Raw genomic sequence first — 15,116 nt, forward strand, 5'->3', positions numbered from 1 at the left:
CTCATCACTGGCAAAGAGAACCTAAACATCTTCATCTCTGCAACCTCGAGCTCTGCTTCCTTTCTTTTCTTCAATGCCACCGTCTCCAAATCAAACCACTGTCTTTCCTTTCATTCTACGAGTGAGAATAAGAATAAGAACAACTTTATTTATCCCGAAGGAAATTGTTGTGCCAGAGTTTCAAGTAAAACATAACAATAATAAATAATAGTAGGAAATTGTATAAACAGTAAAAAAAAAAATCTGGCTGATATTCTTCTATCACATAGTACCCCTGACACTTTTCTCTACCCATTCCAACCTGCTTGAACCCGTTTTGCCATCTCTTTTCCACACTCTCCATTCCTCTGGACTGTTGACCCTAAGTACTGAAAAATCCTCCACCTTCTTTTTCTCCATTCTTTGTAGCTTCACCGTTCCACTTGGGTCCCTTTCATTCACACATATGTATTCCGTCTTACTGCAACTAACCTTAATTCCTCGCCATTCTAGAGCATACCTTTACCTCTCTACATTTTCCTTAATCCATTCCCTACTCTCACTACAGATCACAATGTCGTCTGCAAACATCATGGTCCGCGGAGATTCCTGTCTAACATCATCTGTCAGCCTGTCCATTGCCACTGCAAAGAAGAAGGGGCTCAGAGCTGATCCCTTAACTAGTCTCACCTCCACCTTGAACTTCTCTGTCACACCAACAGAACACCTCACCACTGTCTCACAGCTAGCATACATGTCCTGCACCAGTCTAACATACTTCTATGCCACTCCAGACTTCCTCATACAGTACCATAGTTCCTCTCTCAGCAACCTGTCATATGCTTTTTCTAGATCTACATGGGATGATCCAGAATGGAAACCACTTATTCCACTTATGCTCCAACATTGACTCCAGTCACGAGTCAAGGAACAAGACTTGAATGTTATCGTCTGAAATTAATCTTCAAGGGGGGAGCTGAGCGTATCCATAGAGATAAGACAGAATGGCCTTTGGTCCACCCATAAAACACTGGAGGGATTATTCTGTATATCCTCTATGGTTTGGGAACATCTTGCTGGTTCTTTGGAAAGTACTAGACATGGACTCTGTCTATTGCCATAGCACGGCCCTTGATGAGCAAAGGAAATGGATCTATTCTTGCAATTTCTGCAGTTGTGATGCACCATTTTGTGAAAATGTGAACTATGACAATTAGAATCTCATCTCCAATAAACTGATTTCCTCAAGACCCCACGGATTATGTTAACTATGAAAACAGTCTATACAGTATCTTCTAATTGTATACTTGAGATTTTCAGACGCTTATGGAATGGGTTTGCAGACCTGTGCAGTCCCTGAAGGACTACTCTCAGCCTGAAATCTGTGGAGGGCAATGCCTTAATGATTTTGCAGGGGGGAAAATTTGCAGCATGCAGCAAGAATTTCACTCCACTAATTCAAACCCTCACCCCCACTCCCCACCCCTTCTGCTCAACTCGTAAAAGAACTGACTGAAACATTACTCTATTGCCAAAATTGACTAAGGGGCGCACACGCAGCACACTTTTCATGATTTATTAAGGCATTATTAAGTGCTCATATTGTCCTTTTACTTTTCAATCTGTTACAATTTAGAAGTCTACCACTTAATTTCAGTGATGATGATGATCTATTATGACTTGCAGGGTCTTGACAATTTTTTTCCCGTTCTTTTTTTTCTTTTTTTCAATGCATAGTTCAAGCTGACAGAAACTCATCTGTAAGCTGCTGAGAGAAAACAGCCCCATAAACACCCTCCAAAACATTCCACCAGGTTTAATAAAGTTGTCAAATGATTTTATGGATCGCTTTGCATCATGCATAGACCTCGGCAACACAACCAACCAATGGTGGGGGGGCAAAGTGGGGCGCATCGGCTCTTGTGTACACAGATGGGGAATTTATTACTGCATAATAATCAGACAACAGGCACCCCTGCACAATATTAAATGTTTCCATACGTGTGTGTGTGTGTGTGTGTGTGTGTGTGTGTGTGTGTGTGTGTGTGTGTGTGTGTGTGTGTGTGTGTGTAATTGTGCCGATTGTGTATTTGACAGTGATTTATGATGTTGCAGTCAAATCAATTGTCATTCAAGTTGTCTTTGCTAGCAACTTATGATATGAAGTGTTCGTAGATTGGTCACATGAGGGAAACAAAACCTGATATGAGTCTATGTGAACATTGAAAAAAAAACCTAAATAGTTTTGCCACTGATCATTTCTGCCACATTGATTTCAGACGCAGTGTGATTGAGTGCAAAATCCTGAAATGTTGAAATTTTGATTTTAGGTTGCTTTTAGCTTTTGTACATATACATATATATACATATAATAATAGGACGATAGTATGTAATGTATAATAATAATATACAGGACTGTCTCCGAAAATCAGAATATTGTGATAAAGTTCTTTATCTTCTGTAATGCAATTAAAAAAACTAAAATTACTTTTTCATGATATTCTAATATTTTGAGATAGGATTTTTGAGTTTTCTTTAGATGTAAGCCATAATCAGCAATATCAAACTAATAAAAGGCTTGCAATATTTCAGTTGATTTATAATGAATCCAGAATGTATGACATTTTTGTTCTTGTAATTGCATTACAGAAGATAAAGAACTTTATCACAATATTCTAATTTTCTGAGACAGTCCTGTAAATAATATAATACATGTATATACACTAATCCTATAGATAGATAGATAGATAGATAGATAGATAGATAGATAGATAGATAGATAGATAGATAGATAGACGGACAGATGGTTCATAATAAAAATGCCACAACTCTCTCATTGGATTTGAACCAGGACAATAATCTTTTTAAAAATGCCGAATCTGAATGACAATAGTTATGTAAATACCACAATCTGTTGTTGTTTTTTTTTATCAAATTTAGGGATCATTATCGATCACACAACTGATCAAACAATTGAACCTATAGCAGAAATGGTTGTTTGAGTCAACACTTTTACCAAACACAAAGCTAAATGTGTAATCCCCCAAAAAATGAATAAATAATCATGACACAGCAGAACCATATATTAGGTGAAAGCATCAGTCAAATGCCAGAGCAGTGAGAGAAAAAAAACAAAAGAAAATGGTTGCCCGTTATTACGGTCAGAAAGCAAGGGCCAATCTCCCTGTACAGGATCCATCTGCCCAGTGGACGGCAAATGAGGGCTAAGGTTACAACATAACCGAGCAACACAATCCACACAAGTCCCATAATCCTGCAGAACACAGTTTAAAGCTGCTTAATATTTGAACGGAGCAAGAGATCAGTTCCTGACGGAATTTTACCAAATTTGCAGTGATGACGACAGACTTTATCTCACGGCTTTCACAAAGCATAAGTGCATATTTCTCCACTTGGACACAGTTTGGAGGGAGATTAAGCGCCTCATGGGACACTTGGTGCAATCTGCTCATGTCACCCCTAAGAAGATGACAGCAAGTGGCCGAAACCCTGACATGAAATATAAAAGAGGGCTCAGGCCAACATGTGCCATCCTGAACACACATGTTGTGGTCATAACACAATTTGAGCTCAGGAAGGCAGCAAAATGGGCACTCGCTCTCCTAAAAAGGGCTACCAGCTCCGTCGGGGGGGCAACTTATTAAAACCGCATATCAATAAGTTTACACTCTTCTGCTGTACCAGGGGTCGGCAACCCGCAGCTCCGGAGCCGCATGCTGCTCTGTCATCTTTACACTGCGGCGCCGAGTGGCTTGGGAAAATAAATTATAAATATTTAATTGAAGTGTATTTAATTTGTGTTAGTTCCTTTTTTTCACGTTTAGTTCTAAGTTGGAAGATTATTGTGATCTTGAAATATTAAATAAAATTGTATTTATTATTTTTTGCCACTCAAAAACACGTCACACTCGCGGAACCCGGTATACCCGCCAGCCGGTAAAGTCCCAATTTGCAAATGCTTTGCGCAGAAGTTCAGGAGCAGAAGTCCCATAAACCAGGTAAAATAAATATTTATGAAGATATTTTGCAAATATTTATTTTTTATTGTTTACTGACACAGTGATTTTTTTTTGCGATTTTGGACTCTGAAAGCCCAAAGCTCAAAATGAGTTCATTACATAAATAAAATTTAATTTTCTCTGTAATACTTTGTGAATTTCAGAAGCGACAGACTACAAACTTGTTTATACAAAGTGTAAAGGTAATAAAAAGCAATTTGTACAGTGGTACCTTTATTTTAGACGTCAAAAAGTAATTGCGGCTCCCAGTGTTTTCTTTTCCGAGGAAACCGGGTCCAAGTGGCTCTTTGGGTGTTATGGGTTGCCGACACCTGTGCTACATCATCACACAACCCATGACGGACGTGTTTTTCACCGCTCACTGTTTTGTGCAAGAATGTAGACTCGCCAAGCAAACACAGAAGTAATTGCAATTTTGCAAAGATTTGTTTGTCCATTAGCCTTCACCTTCTATTCATTATCGCTTTGCAGAGCGATGACCTTTTCTTTATACTCACTCATCCGAGTCAGGAAAAAGCCCTTTTAGTTTTTGCAAACCCGATAGATAGACTAATGTGAATATTCTGTGCTATAATTGGATTAGTTCATGTTCGGAATTCCTCAAATTGGAGTGAATCGAAATCAAATTTGTTGTTTTCAATGTTATGGGCAACCTTTGGGAAATGTTCCCCTTAAATAACTGACATTGATTGAAAAAAAAAAACATCATGTATTGTAACATGAGATAGTTAGCATTTACTGTAGTTAGCCTAGTTAGCAAAGCATTTCTCTTGTGCAGAGGACCTTGATTTCATGTCTCGGCGCTGCTTATGGATTTGTTGCTAAAAGAGCAGTGGGAACAGGGGATAGAGATTTTTCATGTAAAAATAATATTCAAAACACAAAGGGCTCTGTAGCATGTAAAGTGGGGCCTTCAATAATTAATGTTGGTTACTGCACACATTGACTCAACAGACTAATCTGGAAATAATGATTGCTGTTCTCGTCATCATCATCATCATCATTATTTTCATCATCCTCATTATTATTATTACTATGTGAAATGTAAGATATGTACTTTATATAATTAACAGTGATGAAAATGATAATATTAACAATAATATGTGTGATTAATAAATGCTAATAGTGATCATAATAACAAAATAGATATGATTATAATAATCAGGATAAATAGTGTCTGCTGTGCTATAATACATGAGAGAATTTAACACCTAATAAAACTTTGGCTTTAAATTACTGGATTTTGATTTTAAAAAAACACTAATAGTTTTTTTTTTCATTTACTGGATCAACTAACATTCTGCATACAGCTTCACACAATGAGTGACTGACACATCGCAGCTTCAATATGGAAAAATGTAAAATAAATCCTATTTATGTTGGCAGCAGCTTAGCATACAGCAAGCCTGCAGTCCAGATTGTAACCTAAATTCTATGTTAAGGAAAGAATTATGAGAGTAACTGCTGTCTCCCTTTTTTCCAGAGCAGAAGAAATGTTTCTTAAAGTACAGTCTTAATTAGAACTGAACTAGCTCTTTGAATCTGCCCACCATTGATTTTCGGTGTTTTCGGTAAATTGAGACTGAACTCATTTCGAATTACAAACAAAAGTGTAAGTGAAGTGCGCTTGAGGAATTCTACGTTCAATCGGTGATCTGTGTGACTCTTTCAGAGCAAATTCAGCAAAGTTCGCATTAACGCATAAACTTTCAAATTTATGTAGAATTTCAACATAAGTTTTCATATCAATATATTACACTTTTCAATGCGTTTATTCAACTTGAAAAGTACCACTTCCAGTTCTCTGGGTCTGTTCATCAATTTTACAACTTAAACCAGGGCTTGTGTGCGTTTTTAATTTCTGTATTCTGCTTTTGTTATTTTAAACAAGTTTCTGCTGCCTCATGATGTGCTGTTATCAGAGTTCCATTGAAACAGCCTGCCTCATTAGGCTGCGCTAAATAAAGTTCCCCTATCCCATTTGCTCACTTCCCGCTGACCGTCATCGTGATGACCTCATCATCCCGTCCTCGCTTTGTGTTATTTCGGTCCGAGTACTTTGCAAAAATCTCCCCTATCAGAATGGATTCTGAATTGGATGTCTCCAGTCCGCTGACGGCTGAGTTTAGCTCAAAGTAAGACTTGTGCTGGTGTATGATTGGTCACAGTAGCCATTCTTGTAAGTGAGGGCTTTTAATTAAAAAGAAAAAAAACACTATTTCCAAAGGAAATGTTACTTTTGTGATAAGGGCTAACACCATTTACATTTTGGAATTACCCACTTTGCACGTCCATCCGTTTCTTACTGGTACATCTTGTTGAAAATGTTGTTATTTTATGCTGTAAATGTGTAAAATCAATTTCTGGCACAATACAACATTAGGTAGGCAATCCTCTCAAAATTTCAACTTCAATTTTGAAAGGATCCTAATGAATTGATATATGAGATATAAGAGAATAAAAATCTCATTCATTCATTTGTTCATTATTTGTACCACTTGTCCTGCATCCGGGGTTGCGGTGGGTAGGGGGGCACAATAAAACATGAGGTAGACAAAACAAAATTTCAACTGCAGTTTCAAAAGAATCTAAAATGACTGAGATATGACTTAAAAAAACATTCATTCATTCATTCATTCATTATCTGTACAGCTTGTCCTACACTTGTGGTTGTGGGAACAGCACAATAAAATATAAGGCAAACGATGAATTTATTGTAATGCAAGTTAATAAAGCATTCATTTATTCATTCATTCATTCATTCATTCATTTATTCATTCATTATCTGTACCGCTTATCGCAGCAGCTTCATCACAGCGCCACAATTTTAGGGTCTCCAAAGAACCAACTGCATGTTTTTGAACAATGGGTGGAAACCCATGCAGATACAAGGGGTTGATCATGCAACCCCCTCACAGAAAGGCCCCTCTATCAGAATCAAACCAGCGACTTTCTTGCTGAGCACGAGCCACGGCAAAACCCTGCCGCCCAATGAACACTCACAGGAATGCTAATTATTACAGGCTGCACCAACAAACGCATTAAGGTCGATTAAGTTGCAGGAATTCAGAACACTTTTGATCTTGAATTTGAGCAAACCAATACAGGACTGTCTCGGAAAATTAGAATACTGTGATAAAAAGTATATAATGTATAATGTATGTAATGTATGTAATGTATAGTGTATATAATATATAAAGAATATAAAGATTTTTATCATCTGTATTGCAATTACAAAAAGAAAAATGTCATACATTCTGGATTCATTACAAATCAACTGTAATATTGCAAGCCTTTTATTATTTTAATATTGCTGATTATGGCTCTTAAGAAAACTCAAAAATTCTAGAATATCATGAAAAAGTAATTTTTGTTTTTTAATTGCATTACAGAAGATGAAGAACTTTATCACAATATTCTAATTTTCGGAGACAGTCCTGTATAGGGATGGGGAGTTCCTGCGTTCAGGTCAATAAGATGTAACAATATTTGTGTCTGGAAAGTAGATGCTTGCGCTTTTTGTTTCTTTTTCAACCGCCTTAGATGCTTATAAGGCTGATTTGAGGACAAGAAAAGAACTGTTGTCTGGGAGCTGCGGCAACAAGGTTTCCCTTGCTTTGCTTGACATTTCGCTTTGACAACACTTTGCTTCTGAGTCAGCTGCAGCTAGAATTCAACACCAGCATGCGGTCGCACTGGAGTCATTGTGAGTTCAAGCTTCATGGGGGACGGGGGTGGGTTCACTCGGCTGCAGATGCAGATTTTGCATAAAAAGGACTCAGCTCCATCTCATTAACTGAACAAACTGTGACTTTATTATTCCGACAAATATTTTTAGCAACACCCTATTTACTTAGTATTCCTTCATTTTCATTAATTCAGTCATAGCAGGCAGGAGTTATGGGGGTCTGGAGCCTATCCCAGCTGTTGGGGGAGAGGCGGGGTTTTACCTAGACCGGTCATCAGTTGATAGAAGTGCCACATATAGAGACATAAAACAATTTAACCTTTCATTCATACTTCATATAGAGACATGACCATTCACTCAGTCATTCACATTTCATAGAAAGAAGAAAAAAAAACATTACCTCCATCATTCACAAGTTATACAGAGACATACAACCATTCACACGTCCGGGCAATCGAGAGTCTCCAATAAACCTCTTGCATGTTTTTGGGGTAGAAATGTTTCACCAATAATAAAATTCCTTGTGGGGAAACATTTAATTAGGAGTTGCAATTTCTGTTTATAAGCCTTCTGCTTTCAGGAGGCTTTTTATTATCTAAAAATGTTTGAATTTTTTTTTTTTATATTTGGATTTAATAGATTTTTAGTGGATTAGGGCATTTCACGTTATGGATGTGACGAATGAGAGGTCTTCCTTTTACTGGTCGATGAAAGTGAAATAATGAGGTTATGCATTAATAATGCATTCATACGCCTCCATCAGAGTTAACACTGAAAAGCTACAATGACATGAACTTGAATGTCCTGGCCGTCTTGAATAATTGCTATAACAGAAAAAAAGAAATTATTTCGGGACCAAATCACCAAATCTGTGAAGTCTTTGTATGTTTTGGTGATTCTGCATGAACAGTCTATGTCCCACTTACCATTAAAGATATAATTGTGGCTCTTAGAAAGAAAGAATTAAACCGAAAGCATTGCCAAGATGGCTGCCTACGGGAATATTACACTTTCTCTTAAGTCGTTCTTCTTTGAATTATTACACACTAGCGAGTATCAGTTTACTTGCCATTTAGACGTTTGTTTGTTTTTTTACTTTAATTATTTACCAGTGTCTGATGCTTTGGCTTGTAAGCTTAGTAACCTCGTTTCAAAAAAACTGCCAGCTTACAGTGAATTGCAAGCTTGGAGACACCGAATGGCGGCAATGTGGCGTGACGGTTAGTAACTGTCACAAGTTTAACCTCTTGCTTCCGAGACAAACACGTTACAACCGCCTGAGTCAGCCGTGCTCGACATCTGCGGCTCCCGACACATCACATCAGCTTCTTCGAAACCCTTCAAACAAGTGCGCGCCACCAGACGCAGAGCTGGCTGGCCCGTTCGGTAATGTAGGCAAATGCTGAGTGACACGGCCTCCAGGGGGTGCCACAAAATTGGGAAAAAAATCACCTCCGATATCATCGCCTTCTTAAAATAATCACCTGCAATTTTTAAAGTTTTTCAGAAAACAAAAAATGAGCCATATGTTGAATAAAGACTTGAAAAAAAAAGTGATTTTGTCAACAACAAATAGGGTGATTATTTTAAGAATGTGATTGGATAATAATATTAAAACTAGTTATTACTATCAACTTTTGAAATGGAAATGCTCACATTGCTTCAAATGTTAAGAAATGTCCAATTAATATTACGGTACTAATAATGACAATACCAATACCAAACTCATGACAATACCAATACCAAACTCTGGGGAGAGGGGCCAACTTATCAAAGTGACCTCTTGTATTAAAAACTACTAATATTATCATTATTATTATCTATTCACTTATTTACAGGATTTTGATTTTGTGGTAAGGGTGTTTATATAGTATTTCAGCCTTTTTTGTATTTATTTGGTATTTGTTAAGCATGTAAATTGGACAATGTTTTATCTTATAGGCTAAAGGCAATGGTAAAAACAATATTATTCAATTTCTTTTGTGAGCATATGTAAACAAGATGGGGTCCAACTGCATAGTGTCATTTTCATATCCTTTTAAAACTTTTTTTTTATGATGAGCAATTATTACACATCTATGAGGTGGAAAGGGATTAAAAAGCGGGAGCACTTAAGACTTATCCATTCCGAGCTCGCCGAGCTGCTGCGCTTCGGTAGCTTTAAATCAAGTTTGGGTTTGCCGCTCGAGCTCAAATCGACAAACCATTTCAACACTGCAGTTGAAAAAAAAAAAATTTTATCCCTCACCTTTTCCTCCAAATGTTCCCATCCAGGCCCACATGCTTCATTTTTTTTTTTTTAATTGAAAAAAAAAACAAAACAAGATCATTAAGGAGGTTTGGAGTGTGGAGGAGGAGGGGGAGTGCAGCTTCTCTTTATCGTGCACATTATTACCAAAGCAAACACTGGGGTGATGTTTCACTGCAGGCGATGGGTTCAATTATTCAGAAGCTGTTACGGCTCCGCACACAAAGTATTCATCCTGTTTGAAAGCAGCCGGCGGACGACTTGTTCCAAACATCTAGTGCAGTGAGGAGGGTCACCGATCAATTTGCAGCCATAGCAGAACATCTAGAGCGAGGGGGCTGCACTTTAGGTGTCTTTGGGATTTTTATTTACTGCACTCAACCAGTGAGCGGTCCAGGTCATATGAAGCCCAATGATAGCTGGAATTGGCATCCCCGCAAACCGAAGTGCAGGAAAAGTGGTAGATAATGGATGGATTTTCATTTTAATGTCCACCGATGCTCAACTTTCCTTTCACTTCCCGCATCTATTTGTCGTCTGTGGCTCCGACGGTCCTAATATATCGTCTGCCACCCTCCCCTGCTAAGCTCTCTGCTCGTCCCTCATTGCCGTGAGTTTCCATTTCGCCCCTCCCTAGGGGTTGTCGGAAGGATTCTGCACCACGGCTATTTTATTGAGTCTCCTGCCACAGGACACGGCGTGCTGCTGTGTTCTGTCTACTGTTAGGATCAATAGAAGTTCGAGAAAATCATGTCCTTCGAAAATAAAATTTTAATTAAAGCGCTTAATTGTACTTTGAGCAGGACTGCACAGGGGGTTACAACCACCCTATTCCTTTTGTGTTTTTCAGATTTGTGGGCATTTTTTTTTTTTATATCCCCTACATAAGAGATATAATTTTGGTCCATTGCATGAACGCTTCTGCATGACTCGTGTTGGAATGAAAACGGACAATTGCTGGCATCAGAAAATTACTTTTTTTTAAATCATAAACAAGATGGTCCAATTAAAAGAACTAACAATTCCCAAAGTCAATTGAGCGTAATTAATATGCCATATCCACAATGTCATTATCTGCAGTCCTAATATACTGCAAAGGTCCTAATATACTGCAAATTTATGAATACAGTATGCAGCAGTACATTCACGCATCAGATCGACACAATAGTGAAAAGGAGTGAATTTGAGTCTAAAATCTTGGTAGTGACGGGGATTAAACCATTTCATTTTTCCTACCTGGAGTTTAACGCCTTTAAAATTCCCACATCACTCAAGGTTCATGATATTACAGGCTGTGATAAGACAGGAAAGACTGTAATCTGCAATCCTATGCAATGGCATCAGTGAACATTGTGGGATGAGTGGGAGCCTTTATCACCATCAACCAGCTCGAATAACAACCCATAATATTCATTTCTGAATGTGGCACTTCTAAAATTGAGAACATTAGTCGTGGACATCCTGGGAGTGATTCTGAGTGACTGATTCAGAATTGGTAAAAAAAAAAGGCTAATCAATAAATATGGACCAATCCCTTTTTGTTATTTTATGGATACATGGAAATAAAAAAAACAAGCAGGGGAAATATCACAATGCTCAAATGGATCCCCATGGATACCACCGGTTGGATCAATTACACATAATATCTACTTGATTATTACTAAATCCTGGAAAAAGTGTGTCTTTTCGCCACCTTGTCCTCATACTTTGAGTGATACGGTTCGAATTAGAAGAACAATGTGATTTAGCGATTTAAAAATTTGAAGAAAAAAATAAAAATTAAAAAAAAAAAAACTGTCCTGTCACTTGAACATCGGTGCCGACGCGCCCCAGCGCTCAAGCAGCTCCGTGCTTTTACGCCAAATAGTCTCCGGTTCCAAAAATACCGCCTAGATCAGCGATAAAATCATTACTTAAGAAATTGTAATAGTAAAAATAAAATAATGATAGTAAAAATAATTTTATTCTATCATTTGGACGCCTCCGTTTGCGCAATGGCGCACGAAACCCGCGCGCAATTGTTCCCGATCAATCTTTTTTTTTTTTAAATTCATTTTATTTATGTAATCACATAAACCAATCCTACCTCGCTCATGATGGACGTTGATGTATTCGGTCTCTCTCTCTCTCACTCTATTTTTCTTTCTTCCTCTCTGTTTCCAGCGCGGGAGTCAGATCTCCGAAGTTTCTAGGTAACTAGGTGGAGGAGAAGGCGGTAGGTTTGGATGAGGGAGAAGGTCGGCGTTAAAAAACGGCGGGTTTGGAGGACGAGGACGGCGCTTTATAAGGCGTCGAACCCCGACCATCCTTGCTGTCATCGCGCCTTCCATGAACCAATCAGAACGCCGTCGGGCGAATGCCGATTCCCGAAGCTCCGCCCACTTTCCCTCACATATTCAGAGGTCGTGAAAACCTCAGTCTCGGTTCAGGAGGCGTTCAATGTACCAGGTAGTTATTATCAATAAGAATTGTCCTGTGTGTGTGTGTGTGTGTGTGTGTGTGTGTGTGTGTGTGTGTGTGTGTGTGTGTGTGTGTGTGTGTGTGTGTGTTTGAAATCTGAAATATTCACCATTCCTCCATGCACATTATTGCATCATAGCACACTTATTGTTGAATCTTATTTCGCACGCCGTTGCTGTGCTACCGACAAGATGTCAGCGCCGTTTATCAGCTGATCAAATCGGACTTGAAATGAAGTGAAAGCTTTACCGCTGTGCACCTTTCCATGTTAAATTTACCGTATCAGATGGACTGAGCAGGTTGTAACCTTGGTAATTTAATCTAATCCTGATTATTCTTAGAAAATACAGACTATTTTTTTAATTTTTTCCTCTTTGGGCGGGCACGGTAGAGTGGTTGCTGGTTGCTTCCGCCTCTTCCCTGGTTTGATTTCGACAAGGAGGGTGTCTTTCTGGGTAGAGCTTGCCGTTCTCCGGTTTCCTCCCACAGACTAAAAACATAAACAACATTCATTCATTCAGCAGCAACCTTTAAATTGCCCAGACATGAATGAGAGCGTGAATGGTTGTTTGTCTCTACATGATCGATCCAGAGGGAACCCCACCTTAATGAATGAATGAATGAATGAATGAATGAATGAATGAATGGATGGATGGATGGATGGATGAATGGATGAATGAACACTCAAAACACTCTCGTCCCCTTGCATGACTCTCATTGCACACAATAAGGTGAGTTCCACGTACCATTGCTAAATCTGATGGCGCCTTTCAATTCAAATCTATGATTTTAACTGTATCGATCAAAGGGTTTGTCCGAAATCCACAGGACAATTTAATTCTAAAGTTGTATTTCCGGAGACACCGCTTTTCGGGACCTTTACGGTGAATGTTTTCCAAGTAAACTCGCTGTAAAATGGTGAAGTCTGTGATGAATGTGGCATGTTGGACATATTTGACTCGACTTGTGTGTCCCTCTGAGTGCCCGTCGCCGCACCTCACAAGATTAGCACTGAAAAATCTCTCCAGGTTCTCCTTTTAGCAGAAATACGCCATTTCCACTCTGTCATCTCTTTCACTTTGAGAGACAGCTTATAGGTCAGTGGTTCCGCCTCGCAGCAAAAAGGGTTTTTGGTTCGATTCCCAACTGGTACCTGTCCTTCTGGGGTTAGCGTGCTCTCCTTGTGCTCTCTGGTTTCTTCACTCAATCTGAAAACATGCAGTGGGTTAGTTGTAGGCTTTCTACTACCCAGGTTTGTGAATGAGGGGGGAGTGTGGTCGTGGTTGTTCGACTGGTCAGGGTGAACCCCTGCCTCTCCCACAAATGCCGGCTGGAATTGGCTCCAGCCCTAATGCGACCCTCGGTCAAGTCAGATTTTATTTATATGGTACCAAATCCCCACACAGTTGTCACTTTCCATGTAGAGCAGGTCTGGACCACAGTCTTTAAATGATTTTCAGAAACCCAACATTTCTGCCATGAGTAAGCACTTGAAGAAACACTGCCCTTTTTACAGGTGCAGAAACCCCAGACAGATTCCAGCTGAATGTGGGCGGCCTTCTGACTCCACCATTTGGGTTGCAGAGAGGTGGAGATGTTCAGTAGCTCCTATTATCAAGATTGGCTTTCGGTGGTTCATATTTAACTCCTATGAATCTTCTCTTGTAAGTCTTAAAGGGTTACCAACCCATTTGATCAATATTTTGTACCAGCTACAAAAAAACATAACATTTCTCAACATATCTTGGTTTGTATAAAATTGTGACAAAGGTTTCCACGTGTAGACCACTATTGTCGTTCACGTCGCAACACTGTCTTGGTTGTGATGTCACAAGGTTGGTCCTTTGCTCGGTCCCATTTATTTTACCCTACGGTAAGGATAACGGCAAAGACGAAAGTCAAAATGAGCTTCAAAATGAAGACGAACAAAGACACGAAGAGTTGGAAAATGTCGCTGGCATGCATGCGGCAACTGCATTGCTATGCTAACAGAAAGAGAGCGTCTGTTGTAAGGAACGCCACTTTTTGTCACCTTCCATTCACTGTAAATTTACGGACCGCTGTACTGGCTGACCGGGTGACTTTGTCGTCAGCTTCCTCCCTCATCGTGCCTGAGACAGTCACAGAGAGACCACACGTGTCCCTACCTTGGTGGCCGCAAATCACCCCTTGTTCAAATGCGCTCACGTGGACGGATACCTGCGTACACGCACGCCGACACGGACAATCGGTTTTATGTGCAAGACTGCAGAGCAGGGCACTGCCAACAAACTTTGCCGCTCGGGGAATTACTTGTGACTGTTATGGACAAGGAAGCAAAATGAGCGCACGGGACAGATAATGTCAAAATCACGAACTTGCGTACCTAAGAAGAGCAATGTAGCCTGTCGGAGGGGTGTCCCTTGTTGTCAATGAGCCCCTTCTGTGCCAAAACAGTGCTGTCTGGAAACAAGGGAACATTCATTGGATTACCACCACAATTGTTCCGTTCTAACTTGGCAGTGTCATGGGGAAGACTGAGACGGCCCTGATCAAGCCGCCTCTGTTTGTATCTCTGAACACACTGTTGTATTGAGTTACATTTTGGTCAATCTGCTGTTTAAACGTCATGAAATGTCCTTATTATGTGCCACTGTCTGTTATGCCGTTGTTTGTCTTTGTTGATTACGGGTTCCACCTTTCATGTGATGATGGAGCTTGT

General features: G+C 39.4%; 1 protein-coding gene across 1 annotated transcript in view; it reads right to left on the bottom strand.

The window, feature by feature from the left end:
• Nucleotides 1-12,234, bottom strand: part of LOC147224318 (calmodulin regulator protein PCP4-like) — a 38,964-nt gene extending 26,730 nt beyond the window's left edge. Inside the window, exon 1 of the mRNA XM_086164623.1 lies at nucleotides 12,042-12,234. Coding sequence (XP_086020749.1) covers nucleotides 12,042-12,050 — 9 coding nt within the window. The 5' untranslated portion in view covers nucleotides 12,051-12,234. The remainder of the gene's footprint in view (nucleotides 1-12,041) is intronic.
• Between the last annotated feature and the right edge of the window lie 2,882 nt (nucleotides 12,235-15,116).

The sequence above is a fragment of the Fistularia commersonii genome, chromosome 18 (assembly GCF_037954325.1).
Source record: "Fistularia commersonii isolate RoL2024-O1a breed Wild chromosome 18, RoL_Fcom_v1.0, whole genome shotgun sequence".
Classification (NCBI taxonomy): Eukaryota; Metazoa; Chordata; class Actinopteri; order Syngnathiformes; family Fistulariidae; genus Fistularia; species Fistularia commersonii.